The following is an 18,765-nucleotide window of genomic DNA, read 5'->3' on the forward strand; positions in this document are numbered from 1 at the left end:
TCTGGTGTGCGATTTAGACACTGCTGCAGCCAAATAGATCAGCAGGGCTGCCATGCAACTGGTATTGTTTAAATGGAAATAAATATGGCAGCCTCCATATTCTTCTCACGACAGTTGTCCTTTAAAAAAAATTATTACAAATACCGGTAAATTATCTAAGCCAATTTCCAGCTTGTGAAGGAATTCCAAAATACTCAACAAACTCAGATACTGCTTCCTTGCAACCATGGCGACAACAATGGGCTTGGGATAGGGACTGCCATCCAACTGTCATCTCCCTGCAAAGCAAGCAATTGTAGGCACAGAGCAAGAACCTAAAAAGATAGGGAGATTTCGATGGCTTTGATAGGGTCTGCCAGTGGATCTACTGATCATCGCCCTGCTAGTTGATAAACTTGACTTTGGCCCCGTGCACAACAAAAACCTCTAGCAGATCCGCGAAACGCTAAAGGTTTTTGAAGCAGATTTCAGAGTGATTCTAGGCATGTTTAGAGAGGTTTTCTAAGGGCCCTTTCACACCAGAGGGATTTTTCGGCGTTTTAACGCCACGGCCGAAGTTGGCGTTTTCCTAGGTAAAAGAAAGTCCATAGACTTTCATTTTACCATTCACACTAAACGCTGCGTTTTGGAGCGTTGCGATTCAACGCTCCCAGGCGCTTTTTCTGGGCCTACCGCGGCGTTTCTCATTACAATTGATTGTAATGTATAGGCGTTAAAACGCCTTCAAAACGCCTTGAAAACGCCTGCAGCCAAAACGCAGCGTTTTAGCCTTTCACCGCTGCCTGTAGTGTGAAAGAGCCCTAAACATGCCTAGCCTTTTTGGGGACATTTTTGTGTAGCAGACTACAAATCTTGTTACAGTAAAGCTGTTACTGAACAGCTTCTGTAACAAACGTCTGGAAATCCGCTCTGATCTAGCGTTTTTCAGAGCTGTTTTCCACTTTCCTATACTTTAACATTGAGGCAGAAACGCCTCAGAAATCTAAAAAATGCTGCAGCCCCCGAGTTTGCGTATGTGAAAAAAACGACCCGCTCTGGTGTGCACCAGCCCATTCACTTTCATTACCCAAGCGGTTTTCCCCCTGCAAGCGTTTTAAAAAACGCTTCAGAACCGCTCCGGTGTGCACCAGCCCTGACTTTGGTCAGTTTATGGAATGTTAAATTGATATTGATATGAAGCTCATATGATTGAGTTGATAATATGAATGTTCACAGATCGGACATCGGGTTGGATCAATAGCTGTACATTTTCATGCAGAATCGAGGAGTGCAAAACCAGCAGAGGGGTGCTGAAATCTTTTCCATTTCATTTCTCATGCAATCTGATTGAGGTCACTGAGGTCCAGTGGAGCATTGATCGCTATTCCCCGATTACTTGTCAATTAGAATGTAATATGATTTGCATAACTGGTCTGCTATTGACCTGTGTTAATCTTCCCTTGGAGACCCCATTCCCAGCATGCAACACAGGAAGTCATGCATTATACTGCAGTGGTCGTCCCTTGTATTGCACCGCTGATCTCACTCATAGAAAAAGGACAGATGACGCTCTGTAAAGGTGCCCACTAACGGTACAATTTCTCTGCAAAGGATCACCCAAACAATCAGATACCATATTGGCAGAAAATAAACCTTGTTTATGTCCCAAATGAACTGCAGTCAAAACTAGATTGGAGAAGCACCCATGCAATAGAGACAGGCCAGCGTGCCCAAATTGACGGTCACTGTCAGGAGCAGAAGGTCACCAATAGAATGCAGAACAGGCACCGCTGATCATCAGAAAGCTCGTTTATTGATCACATCAGTGAAACAGACAAGCAATGACACCGATGATCTCACTCAGAAAAAAAAGGAGGGTCATCGCTCTGTAAAGGTAACCGTACAGTTTTTCTGCAAAGAATTAGTTAAAGTAGACCTGAACTTTTGCACAGGACAGAAGGAAAAATCACCCTGTATGTAATTAGAGAATTTAGCCTGTCTAAACCCCCCCCCCTCCTCATCTGTGACTAATCACACGTTGTAATTTGATCTCTCCCCTGTGACACCTGACTGCCACGGCAGATAAGCTAATTTGAAAGCACAGGATGTTAACAATACGTCTGCTTCCATGAAAGTGGGAAGTAGATACACTGCAGGTTTATTTTATAGGATTTGTATCAGCTGTAACAAATGTTTTACTTTAAAAGGTTATTATACTGTTTCTTATCATTTAGAGCAGAGTGGAAGTTCTGAGTTCAGGTCTGCTGTAAACAATCAGATATTGGATTGGACAAGGTCTTTTTAGAAATTTTTTTGACTTGTTGCCACAGAACAACATTTCACATTATTTTAGGCCTTTCGTGAAAAGGGTTTTAAAAAGGGCGGTAGCTCTGAAAATAGTTGCGGATCACTGCCAGATATTTTTTCACCACGAATTAGATTTTTTTTTTCTGTTGAAATGGACCTGAACTCAGAACTTCCTCTCTGCTTTAAAAGATTACACAACAGCATAATAACCTTTAGGGCCCGTTTCCACTTGCGCGTAAAGCTGGCCGAATCCGCAGAGTTTCCCCGCAGGCAAATCGCGCGGCTAAACTCTGCCATACGAAGGAATAGCGCCGCCGGCCGAACCGCTTGCGCTACCGATTCGCTGGGCATTTCCATCTGAAGTTGTGCGGGAGGCTGCATAGCATGGCTAATGGGATTCGTCTGCGTACCCGCAGACTCGGAAGTGCAGACGCGCGCGGCACAAGTGCAAATGGGCCCTAAAAGAAAAAAAATGTGTTACATCGGATACAAATCCTGCAATAACTCTGCACCGTTTCTACTTCCTGCTTTCATAGAAGCAGAAATATTGTTCATATCCTGTGCTTTCAAATGAGCTTATCTGCCGAGGCAGTCAGGTGACAAAGGAGAGAGATTAAATTACAAATTGTGTTTAGTCAAAGATGAGGGGGAAATCAGACAGGCTAAACTCTCTAAATACATACAAGGCGTATTTCTCTCCGTTTTCCTCCGGTCCTGTGCAAAAGTTCAGCTCCACTTTAAATAGCCGTCTGCCCTTCTATAAATGGAGGGTTAGCACTCAAAGAAATCTGTTGATAAATAATCTATGGAGTTCAGCGGTCATGTAACAGTTTAGGAAGCGGCTCTGCTGGACGGCGAGGACCCGATAGCCGGGTGCGATGCTTGAGGCCCTCGGAGGTTCACAGTCATGGGCAGAGCGTTACACGGGGCCTTTCACATGCTGACACCTTCCCGCCACATCTCTCTCACGCCGCCCGCTGCGGACACCGACACAATCATCAGTGTGCTGACTGCTGGGTCACCCGGATAAGAGCGAGACTGGAGAGCAGATGCAGCCTCCGGCTACTGTCACCGCCTCTTAGCGCTCAGCTCCAACACAGAGGAGTTCACAAGGGTGAGAGCAAACACTAATCTGCCTAAAGAGCAACTCCACCTTTATTCATAATACAGTATAACATTTCTAAAGCACTTTTCTCCCATAGAACTCAAAGTGCATAGATATGTCTCAGATCAGTACAGGGTTGCAGGCTGGACTGTTACAGAGGAAACAGTCAGGTGTTCAGTAACGAACACGTCCAATACAGCGCAGGAGGTTTGGGCACAGCCGGCGCCACCATAGGCCGTTATAGGAATTACGACTATAGCGCCACTTAGTAAGTGACTTCACGCCGTCAGAAGACGGAGCTGAATTTACTTTTAAAGCACAGTAATTCGGCCGCCAGCACTAGCTGGCAGCTGAATTACGCCATTCCCTACCATGCACGTGGACCTGGAGGAGGAATAGTAATTAACGCCGACGGGACTTGTGCAGGAGCAGGGTAAGCCGTATATCGGCTGCACCCTGCACCCAACTCTCCTGTCGGCGATTTCATAGTTATGCGTTCATAAATGCCAGACTAAACAGGTGGTTTTTCAGTGTGGGCTTAAATGCTTCCATGGATGGAGACCTCCTGATTGGGTATGGCAGGGAGTTCCAAAGTGTAAGGGCAGCATGACATGACGCTCTGTCTCCAAAGGTTCTCAGGTGGACTTTGAGGGTGACCAAGTTATTAGAGTGTTTTTGATCTAAGATTTTGAGGGTTGTAATTCAGTTGCAATAAGCCATTTTGGAATGGTCGGGGCCCGCACTCAGTACTTTTAAAGTCATGTACGAACAAGCACTAATACCGAATGTGTGTACAAGACCAGACAAATGTAGATTATATCTACATAACAGTCAATAAAAATGTGTTTTCCTACTTTTTATTACCCATACAGTTATCATATTTGCTTTTGTGCACAGTAATAATGTCTGTCTACAAATTCCCAAAATCCAGTTTATCTACTCTGAAAGCTGCCAATGCATTTTACTGCCTAGCTGCTGTATTTATATCTTAAAATCTAGTGATCACTTCTCAGTTGCACACATACTGGAAGGAGAGAGAGAGCGGAGTTTCTGCACTTGGCTAATGTTTACAAATTGTAGCTGACAAAGGAATGTAAACAAAAGATAATGTTATCGCCTCTTTGGATGCAGCTAGAAGCTGCCCACTGAAGCAAGGAACTTTCCACTGAACAAACACAAAGTGATGTGTGTAATGCTGCTGTTCTACAATTTTTTTTACATTTTTTTTGTGGTAGTAGATTTTATGCTGTAAATAATATTTTAGCAAAGAGGAAATGTTGAGTTTCAAAACACTAGAAGTCAAACGTGGAAGAAACAAGAGAGAAGTACAAGATGCAGCCGAATGCAGTTCTGTCACCCTACCGCCTATCACCCTGCAAGCACTGCATTCTCCCCATCAGCTGATGCCCCATACTGCACAGCGCGACTCGCGCCCTGGACAGGACGGTGTTAACAGTGACATTTGCTGGAGGCGCTGGTCTGCTTACCGCGAGTGTTGGTTGCCATGTCAGCTACTTTTTGGAAGGCATCCAGGAAGGCGGCAGCTGCCACGACCGTAGTCCTGCAGAGAGAGAGACAGAGAGGAATGGCGGGTTAGATGGATAGCTCTTCAGTCAATAGATCATGCCTCCCCACCAGCCTGCACACACAGCACTGCCAGGAGAAACGCTACAATCAGCAATATATAGAATTACAAAGCACAAAATGCACACGGCGCAATGCTCATAGAAAAGTGAAAAAGCTATTCTGTAAAACCGATCTGCTGGCTGGAATACTTTTCTGAAATACTTAAAGGAGCACTATGGCGAAGATTGTAAAATATAAAATACATATAAACATACAAATAAGTAGTATGTTTTTTCCAGAGTAAAATGAGCCAAAATTTACTTCTCTCCTGTGCTGCTGTCACTTACAGTAGGTAGTAGAAATCTGACAGAACTGACAGGTTTTAGATTAGCCCATCTCCCCATGGGGATTCTCATGGTTGTGTTTAGTTTCAAACGCAGTTCGTAAATGGCAGTTGCGCCCTGCTCACTGCACACTTTTTGGCAGTTGGACAGAGCAACTGCCATTTACTAACTGCGTTTGAAACTAAACACAAGCATTATAGTATAAATCTTTTTCAGGGAATGTCGTTATTAAGAATAAAAGCCTTGCTGACAATCCCCCATGCAGAGATGGACTAGCCCAAAACCTGTCAGTTCTGTCTGACCTCTACTACCTACTGTAAGTGACAGCAACACAGGAGAAAAGTAATTTATGGCTCATTTTACTCTGAAAGAAACACGTTTCTTATTTGTGTGTTTACATGTATTTTACGATTTTTGCGATAGTGGTATTTTGAGGTGGCCATACATCAGTAATGATAGGCATTTTAGACCAAGAGAGAGATCAGTCGGTTGCCCATACACAGCAGGCCGATTCCTGATCGATTTCAGCATTAAATCTCTTAGGGCCCGTTTCCACTAGTGCGGCGTGCGTCTCGCAGACGCACGCCGCACTGAGCCAGTGGGCGGGATCCCAGGCGAATCCCATGAGCCGTGCCATGCACGGCTATGGGATTCGCAGCCTCCGCGGCGAATTCTGCGGGGGGTTCCGGGCAAATCGCTCCCGCAAGCGATTCCGCCGCGGCACCATCATCCCCTATGGCAGAGTTTCCAGGTGCGAATCATGTGCGGGGAAACTCTGCAGAATCGCCGGTGAAACCGCCCTAGTGGAAACGGGCCCTTAGGAATCAACCAAGTCCACCTTGTCTTCCCCATTGTGCATAAATGTACCATACATGTCAAACTCTGGCCCTCAGAGCCATTAAATTTGGCCCTCAAGTGGTTTCCCCACCTTGCATTATGTTTGGCCCACTCTAGACCACCAGGGAAGTTATATTGGAGGCAAAGCCCTAGATCACCAGGGAAGCCATATAGGGGAGGAAGGGAGAAAGCACTAAACACCAGGGAACCGAATAGGAGAGGGGACCGCTAGACACCAGGGAACTGAATAGGAGTTGGAGGGGGGCCATTGGACACCTGGGAACTTTATAAGGGAGGAAGGTGGCCAGTAGACATTGAGGTTGGCCCACGACTAGGTCCCAGTGTACAATGTCGACCCAATTTGTATTTGATATAGACTCAGACTGATGTCAGTGATGTCTATATGGTTCGGGCAGCAGACTGTGAGCTCTTGTGGCACAGACTGATGGAGTTGTGGATCTGACTCTATAATATACGATACGGACAGCAGACTGTAAACACCAGTGGATCACACAGTGAGTACTAAGCCAGAGTTTATACGGAGAGGCAAGAATAGATTGTGAGCTCTTAAGGCGAGTTGGACTCTGGAAAGTGCAGTGGGTTTATTCGGTACTCTATTGTTCTGTTGATCTTGTAGGACTATACCCCGCATTGTTTATCTCTGCAGATATAACACCACCTCAAAACGACGGCACTAAAAAGCCTTCGCCGCGTCTTGTGGCGCTCGTTTTCCAGGGTCCGTGCGAGAGAGCCTTTGTTATTCCCCAGCAGCGATGTGAATTCAGGATCTCAGCAGCTGCACAGAGGAAATGACCAGGATGAGCCCCCCGGGCAGCCTCTCTCTCCCCTCTTCTCTGTCTTCGTGCAGATCAGCTACGCAGCTCCCGTGTTGCTACGGCAACAGATCTATGTGGTAGAAGCCGAGGAATCGCTGTGCAGAGAGGATTGCGCATGAAAGACGTCAGCTCCCCCCCATCCTCCTCCCGCCTCACAGCGACCCAGTTTCAGAGAGCATCGACCAGCATTTTCATTGACAAATTGTCAGGCTGTCCCCCGATGAAGAGAGGATGTGGCGGCTGGTCTTCCGGTCTCTGCAGCAGATGTGGCTCTGTCATTGCTCCACAAATGGGACCAGGAACACCCCTTACTGCTGCACAATGACACAGCCACATCTGGGACATAATCGCTGAACCACTCACACCACACAGTGCAACCAAACACAGGAAGTGTGCGAGTTTCTTGCTGCACTTCCATGTACATATACACAGTAAAGTGAATCTGGAAGGACAACTGACCTGATGCTCTCTAGGCCTGCCCCCTTGTCACATAACTGTACTTTTTTAATCATTATTTATATTCCATTTCTCAAAACAATGCGACTGGAAGTGAATTCTGCTGGAGACCAATCAGAAATGACCAACAAGCAATCATTTTATCGGCCACTATAAAATTAGAAATAAAGATAAAAATAATCCACTGCGCGCTTCCAGCCTAAAAGCAAATAGCATACATAGTGTAATCCTGTTTCAACTGTAATTACAGATATCACACATCCACTGTGTAAGTGACCACTCGTGATCCCACCACCTCTATTATAAGAGCGGCTCACCAGATTGTAGCCACCAGATCAGGGTGGGGTACTCGCTCAATATATGGTACATTGGGAACATCAATGATCCATAGCCAATTTCCCATAGGGTTAATTTCTTTTAATCCTCAATAAAACACATAAAAACTCTCATTGCGCAATATATAAAGACAAGATAAAATCATACTGCGCTTCTCGCGCCCTCCATACACTTACAAGCTCCCCTTAGGGATTGGTAGCATATCACAGCGGCAAGTCTCCTGGGCCTGGTGTGCCTCTCTGAGTCCGTACGCGGCGTCCCGCTTGGTCCCCTCACGGCGTTCACCTCACCCGAACTTCCGCATACAGCGTCAGACGTACTGGCTCCGCCCTACGCGTTTCGTCACAATGACTCATCAGGGGCTAGCGTTGCCAGTACGCCAGCCGCATAAGTAGTGTCTCGCACGTGACGTCAGCGCCTCCCTCCGTATAACGTTGCCCTGAGGCTCACCACTGTCACCTGCCATTACAGATTCACATGTATACAATACACAACAATTCCTCCCTAATCTAATACAGGACCAACTCCTAATCTACCTAAGTGTATTCCCCCACCCCAATGTATACATATATATACTTTTGAACATCGCTAGGCCGCGCATGCTCCGTAGTGACCCGTATATATCCATAGTACCATCTTGTGGTCATTTTACTAAGTGCTTTACCTACAACTCCCTATAATAAATGCGATAACTCTACATATATTGCCCTCAGTCGTTACTAATAAAGCAATTCAAGTCAAACTCAATATTTATACCTGTGGGAGCAAATGAGCTCAAATTAAATATCCACCTACCCTCTGCTTTAGATAAATCCCTTACCTTACTGGACCCTCTCCATTTTGGTATCCATTTTTCTATCCCCATGAATTTTAAACCAGAAGGGTCACAACTATGGAACTTTTTAAAATGACTGGACACACTATGCGTGTCCAGCCCTTTCCTAATGTTATAAATATGCTCATTAATTCTCTTGTGCAGTGCTCTAGTGGTGCGGCCCACATACTCTAGGCCACATGGGCACCAGAGGACATATACCACACCAATAGTTTTGCACGTAATGCACTGTCTGAGGGTGTAGTTGTAGCCAGTATTCCTGGCCGTGAAATTTCCCCCCCTCACAGGGCAGGTCTCACGGCATCCCCTGCAAGTTCTGCATGGAAAAAAGCCCTTTTGTCCCAATAAATCAGTGCCCTCCGTTATCGGTGGATCAATGCAACTAGTTACCATTTTGGATCTAAGATTGGGTGCCTTTCTATATACAAACTGTGGTTTTTCAGGCAAATACTTACCCAGTACATCATCCATCTTAATGATGTTCCAATGTTTTCTAACTACCCTTTCCATTTGTCTATATTGGTTACTGTATCCCAACTGTAATGCATATTCATGATTTCCTGATGAGTTACGTACTGGGTTACTGATGAGTGTTGATCTTTCCATCATCCCTACTTCCCCAGCTATCCTTTCCACCTCCCTTCTATCATATTCCTTCTCCACAAATCTTTCGACAAGGGCCTGGCTCTGTACCCTGTAATCCTCCTGGTATGTGCAATTCCTTTTGATACGCATTAATTGTCCCTTTGGGATGTTAGACAGCCATCTATCATGATGGCAACTTGATCTAGGGATGTACCCATTCCTGTCAGTGGGTTTAAAGTATGTCTTAGTGACCAGCCTTCCATTACCCTTCCATAACTCCAAATCCAGAAACTGTATTTTTTCTTGGCTGATTGTAAATGTCAAGTCCACCTCTTCCCATAGTCGGTTAATTTTATCACAAAATAGATCCAGTTCATCCCTTGGTCCCCTCCATATAAACATCAGGTCATCTATAAACCGAGTCCAAAGTATCACCCTCTGACTAGCCTCATTATCAATCCACAAGATACAGGCAAGGGAAGTACGGTTGAGGCTTTTAAAAAAGCGATACTATTGGACCTGGACAAACTGAAGGTGAAACAGGAAAGAAACAAAAAATTTATGGATCAGCACATGAAACAATTAATTGAGGAGAAAAAACTGGTAGTTAAACCAGCTGACAAGGGGGGAGGGGTGGTTGTGATGAATAGGGACCAATATCAAACTGAAATGGAAAGAATTCTGGGGGATGTGCAAACTTACGAAAAACTAAGGGGAAATCCATTGGTCAAGTATAAGGGAATCCTAAAGGACATACTGTTGGGTGGGGAAAAACATGGCATTATTGATACACATGAATTCAAGTACCTCCTGCCCAATGTACCCAGAACACCGGTGATTTATTTCACCCCTAAGATCCATAAAGACAGTAAAACACCCCCGGGACGTCCTATAGTTAGTGGGATAGATTCCCTAACACAACGCATTGGAGAATACATTGACTTCTTCCTCCAGGAGGAGGTTAAAAAACTGCCAGCTTTATTGAAAGATACCAAACATTTACTGAATATATTAGAAACTGTTGAAGTTGAACAGGATGACTGGATCATTACAGCTGATGTGGCATCGCTATATACGGTGATTCCACATAATAAGGGGATGGAAATAGTGGAGGAAGCCTTAGTTAAAGGGTCAGACTTGGATGTGAGACAGATTGGATTCATCTTGGAACTATTACAGTTTTCTTTAGAGCATAATTATTTTTGGTATAATGGTGAATACTATCTACAGAAACAGGGCTGCGCTATGGGGGCGAAGTATGCCCCCAGCGTAGCCAACCTATACATGGGTAGATGGGAAGAATTGGTTATTGATAATGAGGCTAGTCAGAGGGTGATACTTTGGACTCGGTTTATAGATGACCTGATGTTTATATGGAGGGGACCAAGGGATGAACTGGATCTATTTTGTGATAAAATTAACCGACTATGGGAAGAGGTGGACTTGACATTTACAATCAGCCAAGAAAAAATACAGTTTCTGGATTTGGAGTTATGGAAGGGTAATGGAAGGCTGGTCACTAAGACATACTTTAAACCCACTGACAGGAATGGGTACATCCCTAGATCAAGTTGCCATCATGATAGATGGCTGTCTAACATCCCAAAGGGACAATTAATGCGTATCAAAAGGAATTGCACATACCAGGAGGATTACAGGGTACAGAGCCAGGCCCTTGTCGAAAGATTTGTGGAGAAGGAATATGATAGAAGGGAGGTGGAAAGGATAGCTGGGGAAGTAGGGATGATGGAAAGATCAACACTCATCAGTAACCCAGTACGTAACTCATCAGGAAATCATGAATATGCATTACAGTTGGGATACAGTAACCAATATAGACAAATGGAAAGGGTAGTTAGAAAACATTGGAACATCATTAAGATGGATGATGTACTGGGTAAGTATTTGCCTGAAAAACCACAGTTTGTATATAGAAAGGCACCCAATCTTAGATCCAAAATGGTAACTAGTTGCATTGATCCACCGATAACGGAGGGCACTGATTTATTGGGACAAAAGGGCTTTTTTCCATGCAGAACTTGCAGGGGATGCCGTGAGACCTGCCCTGTGAGGGGGGGAAATTTCACGGCCAGGAATACTGGCTACAACTACACCCTCAGACAGTGCATTACGTGCAAAACTATTGGTGTGGTATATGTCCTCTGGTGCCCATGTGGCCTAGAGTATGTGGGCCGCACCACTAGAGCACTGCACAAGAGAATTAATGAGCATATTTATAACATTAGGAAAGGGCTGGACACGCATAGTGTGTCCAGTCATTTTAAAAAGTTCCATAGTTGTGACCCTTCTGGTTTAAAATTCATGGGGATAGAAAAATGGATACCAAAATGGAGAGGGTCCAGTAAGGTAAGGGATTTATCTAAAGCAGAGGGTAGGTGGATATTTAATTTGAGCTCATTTGCTCCCACAGGTATAAATATTGAGTTTGACTTGAATTGCTTTATTAGTAACGACTGAGGGCAATATATGTAGAGTTATCGCATTTATTATAGGGAGTTGTAGGTAAAGCACTTAGTAAAATGACCACAAGATGGTACTATGGATATATACGGGTCACTACGGAGCATGCGCGGCCTAGCGATGTTCAAAAGTATATATATGTATACATTGGGGTGGGGGAATACACTTAGGTAGATTAGGAGTTGGTCCTGTATTAGATTAGGGAGGAATTGTTGTGTATTGTATACATGTGAATCTGTAATGGCAGGTGACAGTGGTGAGCCTCAGGGCAACGTTATACGGAGGGAGGCGCTGACGTCACGTGCGAGACACTACTTATGCGGCTGGCGTACTGGCAACGCTAGCCCCTGATGAGTCATTGTGACGAAACGCGTAGGGCGGAGCCAGTACGTCTGACGCTGTATGCGGAAGTTCGGGTGAGGTGAACGCCGTGAGGGGACCAAGCGGGACGCCGCGTACGGACTCAGAGAGGCACACCAGGCCCAGGAGACTTGCCGCTGTGATATGCTACCAATCCCTAAGGGGAGCTTGTAAGTGTATGGAGGGCGCGAGAAGCGCAGTATGATTTTATCTTGTCTTTATATATTGCGCAATGAGAGTTTTTATGTGTTTTATTGAGGATTAAAAGAAATTAACCCTATGGGAAATTGGCTATGGATCATTGATGTTCCCAATGTACCATATATTGAGCGAGTACCCCACCCTGATCTGGTGGCTACAATCTGGTGAGCCGCTCTTATAATAGAGGTGGTGGGATCACGAGTGGTCACTTACACAGTGGATGTGTGATATCTGTAATTACAGTTGAAACAGGATTACACTATGTATGCTATTTGCTTTTAGGCTGGAAGCGCGCAGTGGATTATTTTTATCTTTGTTCCAATCCAGAGGATTCTCTTGCACAGCGCACTGACTGTTACTCATTAAGAAACAAGGAAAAGCAAGCACCTGTTGGATTTGTGTTTATATTGTGGACTTGTGTCTTTTCCATCTATTTAGTCATATTGAATAGGGGGCGCAGCAATTTTTATATCTTATAAAATTAGAAATGCTGGTAGATCTCAATATATCCTGCACCCCATGCTGACCGATCCTTACCGGGACCTGCAGGAAGCCACGGGCAAGAAAACACAGGTCAGAAGCGCCATCGTAGACGTGTACGTTGCCACTCTGATCAGGATATCGAGAGCAATGATCACCTGCCTGAACCACTCAACCAGTGTGCACCAGGTCTAAAGGATTATGACAGGCTGACAGCCCCATTTAGCAGACGCTATTATGAGCTCACTACAACGCCCGTGCGTGACAATGCGTTCCCCATTTCCCCAAAATAAAGACATCTCCTAAAAATAAGCCCTAGAGGGCTGCGTAATATGTTGGCGCTTTATAAATACAACAAATAAAAGAATATTAAATAATAATAAATATAAGCCCTACCATGTAAGTAAGCCCCAGGGGGAAGGGATAAAGTATGGCAACTTGTGTTATTACTGAAGCCCTTCGTCTCGCGGGCAGTACAGTGGCTCATTCATTGGCCCAATCACTGCACTTGCTGCTATTCAACGAGTGCAGTGATTGGCCCAATAACGGAGCGCTGGTCCCCCCTGCGAGACCATCAGCTCCAGTAGAAAAATAACTTGTTGTACTTCCCCATAGACTGAAGCTCAGCGCACAGTGGCATGAAGCTGGGGTAAAAATAAAGAGAATGCAGGGGGACATCGGAGGACACAGGGGACAGCGCAGCATGGAGCTGGGGTAAGAGGAGGATGCAGGGGGACATCGGAGGACACAGGGGACAGCGCAGCATGGAGCTGGGGGTAAGAGGAGGATGCAGGGGGACAGCGGAGGACACAGAGGACAGCGCAGCATGGAGCTGGGGTAAGAGAAGGATGCAGGGGGACATCGGAGGACACAGGGGACAGCGCAGCATGGAGCTGGGGGTAAGAGGAGGATGCAGGGGGACATCGGAGGACACAGGGGACAGCGCAGCATAGAGCTGGGGTAAGAGGAGGATGCAGGGGGACAGCGGAGGACACAGAGGACAGCGCAGCATGGAGCTGGGGTAAGAGAAGGATGCAGGGGGACATCGGAGGACACAGGGGACAGCGCAGCATGGAGCTAGGGGTAAGAGGAGGATGCAGAGTGACATCGGAGGACACAGGGGACAGCGCAGCATGGAGCTGGGGGTAAGAGGAGGATGCAGGGGGACATCGGAGGACACAGGGGACAGCGCAGCATGGAGCTGGGGGTAAGAGGAGGATGCAGGGGGACATCGGAGGACACAGGGGACAGCGCAGCATGGAGCTGGGGTAAGAGGAGGATGCAGGGGGACATCGGAGGACACAGGGGACAGCGCAGCATGGAGCTGGGGTAAGAGGAGGATGCAGGGGGACATCGGAGGACACAGGGGACAGCGCAGCATGGAGCTGGTGGTAAGAGGAGGATGCAGGGGGACATCGGAGGACACAGGGGACAGCGCAGCATGGAGCTGGGGGTAAGAGGAGGATGCAGGGTGACATCGGAGGACACAGGGGACAGCGCAGCATGGAGCTGGGGTAAGAGGAGGATGCAGGGGGACATCGGAGGACACAGGGGACAGCGCAGCATGGAGCTGGGGGTAAGAGGAGGATGCAGGGTGACATCGGAGGACACAGGGGACAGCGCAGCATGGAGCTGGTGGTAAGAGGAGGATGCAGGGGGACATCGGAGGACACAGAGGACAGCGCAGCATGGAGCTGGTGGTAAGAGGAGGATGCAGGGGGACACGAGGACACAGAGGACAGCGCAGCATGGAGCTGGTGGTAAGAGGAGGATGCAGGGGGACATCGGAGGACACAGGGGACAGTGCAGCATGGAGCTGGGGGTAAGAGGAGGATGCAGGAGGACAGCGGAGGACACAGAGGACAGTGCAGCATGGAGCTGGGGGTAAGAGGAGGATGCAGGGTGACATCGGAGGACACAGGGGACAGCGCAGCATGGAGCTGGGGGTAAGAGGAGGATGCAGGGGGACAGCGGAGGACACAGAGGACAGCGCAGCATGGAGCTGGGGGTAAGAGGAGGATGCAGGGTGACATCGGAGGACACAGGGGACAGCGCAGCATAGAGCTGGTGGTAAGAGGAGGATGCAGGGGGACATCGGAGGACACGGGACAGTGCAGCATGGAGCTGGGGGTAAGAGGAGGATGCAGGGGGACATCGGAGGACACAGGGGACAGCGCAGCATGGAGCTGTGGTAAGAGGAGGATGCAGGGGGACATCGGAGGACACAGGGGACAGCGCAGCATGGAGCTGGGGGTAAGAGGAGGATGCAGGGGGACAGCGGAGGACACAGGGGACAGCGCAGCATGGAGCTGGTGGTAAGAGGAGGATGCAGGGGGACAGCGGAGGACACAGAGGACAGTGCAGCATGGAGCTGGGGGTAAGAGGAGGATGCAGGGTGACATCGGAGGACACAGGGGACAGCGCAGCATGGAGCTGGGGGTAAGAGGAGGATGCAGGGTGACATCGGAGGACACAGGGGACAGCGCAGCATGGAGCTGGGGGTAAGAGGAGGATGCAGGGGGACAGCGGAGGACACATGGGACAGCGCAGCATGGAGCTGGTGGTAAGAGGAGGATGCAGGGGGACAGCGGAGGACACAGAGGACAGTGCAGCATGGAGCTGGGGGTAAGAGGAGGATGCAGGGTGACATCGGAGGACACAGGGGACAGCGCAGCATGGAGCTGGGGGTAAGAGGAGGATGCAGGGGGACAGCGGAGGACACAGGGGACAGCGCAGCATGGAGCTGGTGGTAAGAGGAGGATGCAGGGGGACAGCGGAGGACACAGAGGACAGTGCAGCATGGAGCTGGGGGTAAGAGGAGGATGCAGGGTGACATCGGAGGACACAGGGGACAGCGCAGCATGGAGCTGGTGGTAAGAGGAGGATGCAGGGGGACAGCGGAGGACACAGAGGACAGTGCAGCATGGAGCTGGGGGTAAGAGGAGGATGCAGGGTGACATCGGAGGACACAGGGGACAGCGCAGCATGGAGCTGGTGGTAAGAGGAGGATGCAAGAGGACAATGAAGAACATGGGGGACACCAGGAGGACATGGGGATAGAAAATGACAGAGGACACGCAGGACATGGGACACAGGCGGACAGGGAACAGAAGATGACACGGTAACAGAAGGGGACACCAGGAGGACACTAAAGGTACAAGGGGGGACACGGCACACAAGAGGTGGATCCAGCACAGTGGGGAAGGCAGGAGGACAGAGCACAGGAACTTGTGTGTTGATGGAAATATAAGACTTCCACTGAAAACAATCCCTGGCACAACATTTGTAGCAAAAATTAATATAAGACCCGGCCTTATTTTCAGGGAAACACGATAGGTGACATACCGGCAATGTTCGGAGAGGGGTCAGCTGGCTTTTGTTTTCTCTGCATCAGAGGAATTTCAGGAGAAAGCTGAATCATTTCACTACCAGCTAACTCCCATTTACACTCATTCTTATAAAAATAACTTTTACTAACTCAAACAAAAAAAATGAGCAGGTGTCATTCCTCCGTTTCTTCCCTCCCTGGGAATTATTAGGTCTCGGCTGAACCAGAAAAACAACCGACCAGGTTGGGATGACAGCGCTTGACAAGTCAAAGCTTGATTTCAGCAGACTAAACCAATAAGGATTATCATTTCTCACAGCAGAAGCCCCAGTCACACGGCAAGCTGAACGCCGGGACGGCAGAATAAATCCCAATTCTGTGGCACGATCTTCTACACCGCCGCACAAAAAGTATACTTGTAGGTTATCTGAATAAAACCAGTACAGATCTGGGGGGAGGGATTATAGATAGCGTTATATACTGGGGGAGGGGTTATTTATAGGGTTATGCACTGGGGAGGAGTTTGGTATAGTGTTATATACTGGGGAGGGGTCATATATAGCATTATATACTGGGGAGGGGTTATATATAGCATTATATACTTGGAGGAGGGGCTATATATAGCATTATATACTGGGGAGGGGTTATATATAGCATTATATACTTGGAGGAGGGGCTATATATAGCATTATATACTGGGGAGGGGTTATATATAGCATTATATACTTGGAGGAGGGGCTATATATAGCATTATATACTGGGGAGGGGTTATATATAGCATTATATACTTGGAGGAGGGGCTATATATAGCATTATATACTGGGGAGGGGTTATATACATTCCCCCTTTGAACTAAGGCCAAGTTGCCCTTTTACTAGATATCCTAAAAACACACTGCCTCTAGGTATGATCATTGTATACTATCGCCAACAACCCCCCCCCCCCCCCCCCCCCCTTCCCCGTAGATTATAAGCTTGCTAGGAGGGCAGGGCTCTCTCACCTTTCGTGTCCAGGAATTTGTTATACATTGCATTCATCATGTAACTTTTTTCACCACAATTACCTATTGTGTATTTTGTACAAATTCTGTATTCTGTATTTTGTATATTGGTATATACTATTGTCTGTATTATTATACACCCCAAGTTTGTTTCGTGCTTTGTACAGTACCACGGAATACAGTATGTTGGCATTTTATAAATCAATAATAATGAAAATAAACAAATATCACACAATGCGAGTCTGTAGGATTGTCAATAAGATGCTGACGCACTGTGCAGGGTTGCCAAATCCTCCTTCACAGGGCCGGGCCGAGGCAGAGGCAAGAGAGGCTCCAGCCTCAGGGCGCAGTGTAGGAGGGGCGCACAACTCACTCAGCTATCATTCCCCTATTGTGTATGATGCAGAAAGAAATAAGAAAAGGGGATACATGGCAGTGACTGCAAGCCAGATAACTAGAGATTAAGGTGTTGGAGAGCCTCTTAGTCTAATAGCAATCAGTGTGTGACGGCTGGGGTGGGAGGGATGGAGGGGCGCACTTTGGTGTCTCAGCCTTGGGTGCTGGAGGACGTTGTCCCGGCTCTGCTCCTTCAGACCTTGTTCACATTATAGGTGTTTTCGGAAAAATGTAACCGCATGCGATTTTCGAAAATCGCCCTGAAAGCGCTTGTGCAATGATTCTCTATGAGAGAGTTCATATCTGAGCGGTTCGTTTGCGATACGCTTTTCTAAGCGGTGCTTGGGCCATTTTTGAGGAGTTTTGCCTCAATGGAAGGCAAAGGAAAATCGCAAAACGCTCACAATTTTTTTTTTCTGGGTCAAAAGATGGAAGCGTTCTGCAAGAGCGCTTACAAAGACGCCCACAAAAATGTGTGAACACGTAGAAAATGGCCAGAAAAAACGTTATAAACAAAAACCGTGGGGAAAAAAAAGCCCGCCTCGGACGGACACGCAAGCCGAACGCAATGTGAACAAGGCCTTAAAGACAGTCTGAAGCCTCCCCAAAACACTGTTTTCACTTTACAATCCTGTTAAGCATTAATGCCTTACCTGAAACGCCGCATCCCCGCAGCTGAACTCTCACTTAATCCCCCCAAAATCCCCTGGGGAAGATTTGGGGAGCGCTTCCGGATAGAGGCAGAGCTTTGTGCTGTAGCTCTGCCTCTACTGTGTCAATCTGCGCGGATCTCCGCCTCTCCCCGCCCCTCTCAGTCTTCTTTCAATGAGAGGGGCGGGGAGAGGGGCGGGGTGGGGAGAGGTGGCGATCAGTGCAGACTGATTGGACTGGAGACAGAGCTACAGCAAAAAGCTCTGCCTCTCCCGGGAGCAAAATCTAAAACCTGGAAAGTGGTGGATTTTTGCCCCGGGATTATTTGGTTGGTCAAAGCTGCATACATTTGCATAATATTAACCTAAAAATTGACATCCACTCAAAATTATTAGCATCTCATTGACCGTCCTCACCATTTCCTAGGAATAATCAAGGAGATGCAAATCATTTTAAGTTGATGCAAGATTATGTGAATTTTGATTTTCTGTGCATATTTATGCAAATTTATTGAATGATCCAATCGGATCCTGCTGAGGTGTTAGGGAACCAATGCTAGTCTATGGCAAAGACACCAAAAGGAATCAAATACAGCACTGGGTAGTTTATAATTTCTTAACTCGACTTATCAAGCCGGTTCATATGGCCAGATTGTGAAGGTTCCAGCAATGGGTCCAGCAGA

General features: G+C 47.2%; 1 protein-coding gene across 6 annotated transcripts in view; it reads right to left on the reverse strand.

Annotated features, from left to right (window-relative positions):
* The window catches only part of MTSS1 (MTSS I-BAR domain containing 1), a 209,722-nt gene that overhangs the window by 125,175 nt on the left and 65,782 nt on the right, over positions 1 to 18,765 (reverse strand). For 5 of the 6 annotated variants that reach the window (XM_068238011.1, XM_068238012.1, XM_068238009.1 and 2 more), the window contains exon 3: positions 4,879 to 4,952. In XM_068238011.1, the coding sequence (XP_068094112.1) occupies positions 4,879 to 4,952 (74 nt within the window). Of the gene's footprint in view, positions 1 to 4,878; positions 4,953 to 5,304; positions 5,390 to 18,765 lie in introns of those variants that run through there. The other variant, XM_068238013.1, reaches the window with a different exon arrangement.

The sequence above is a fragment of the Hyperolius riggenbachi genome, chromosome 5 (assembly GCF_040937935.1).
Source record: "Hyperolius riggenbachi isolate aHypRig1 chromosome 5, aHypRig1.pri, whole genome shotgun sequence".
Taxonomy (NCBI): Eukaryota; Metazoa; Chordata; class Amphibia; order Anura; family Hyperoliidae; genus Hyperolius; species Hyperolius riggenbachi.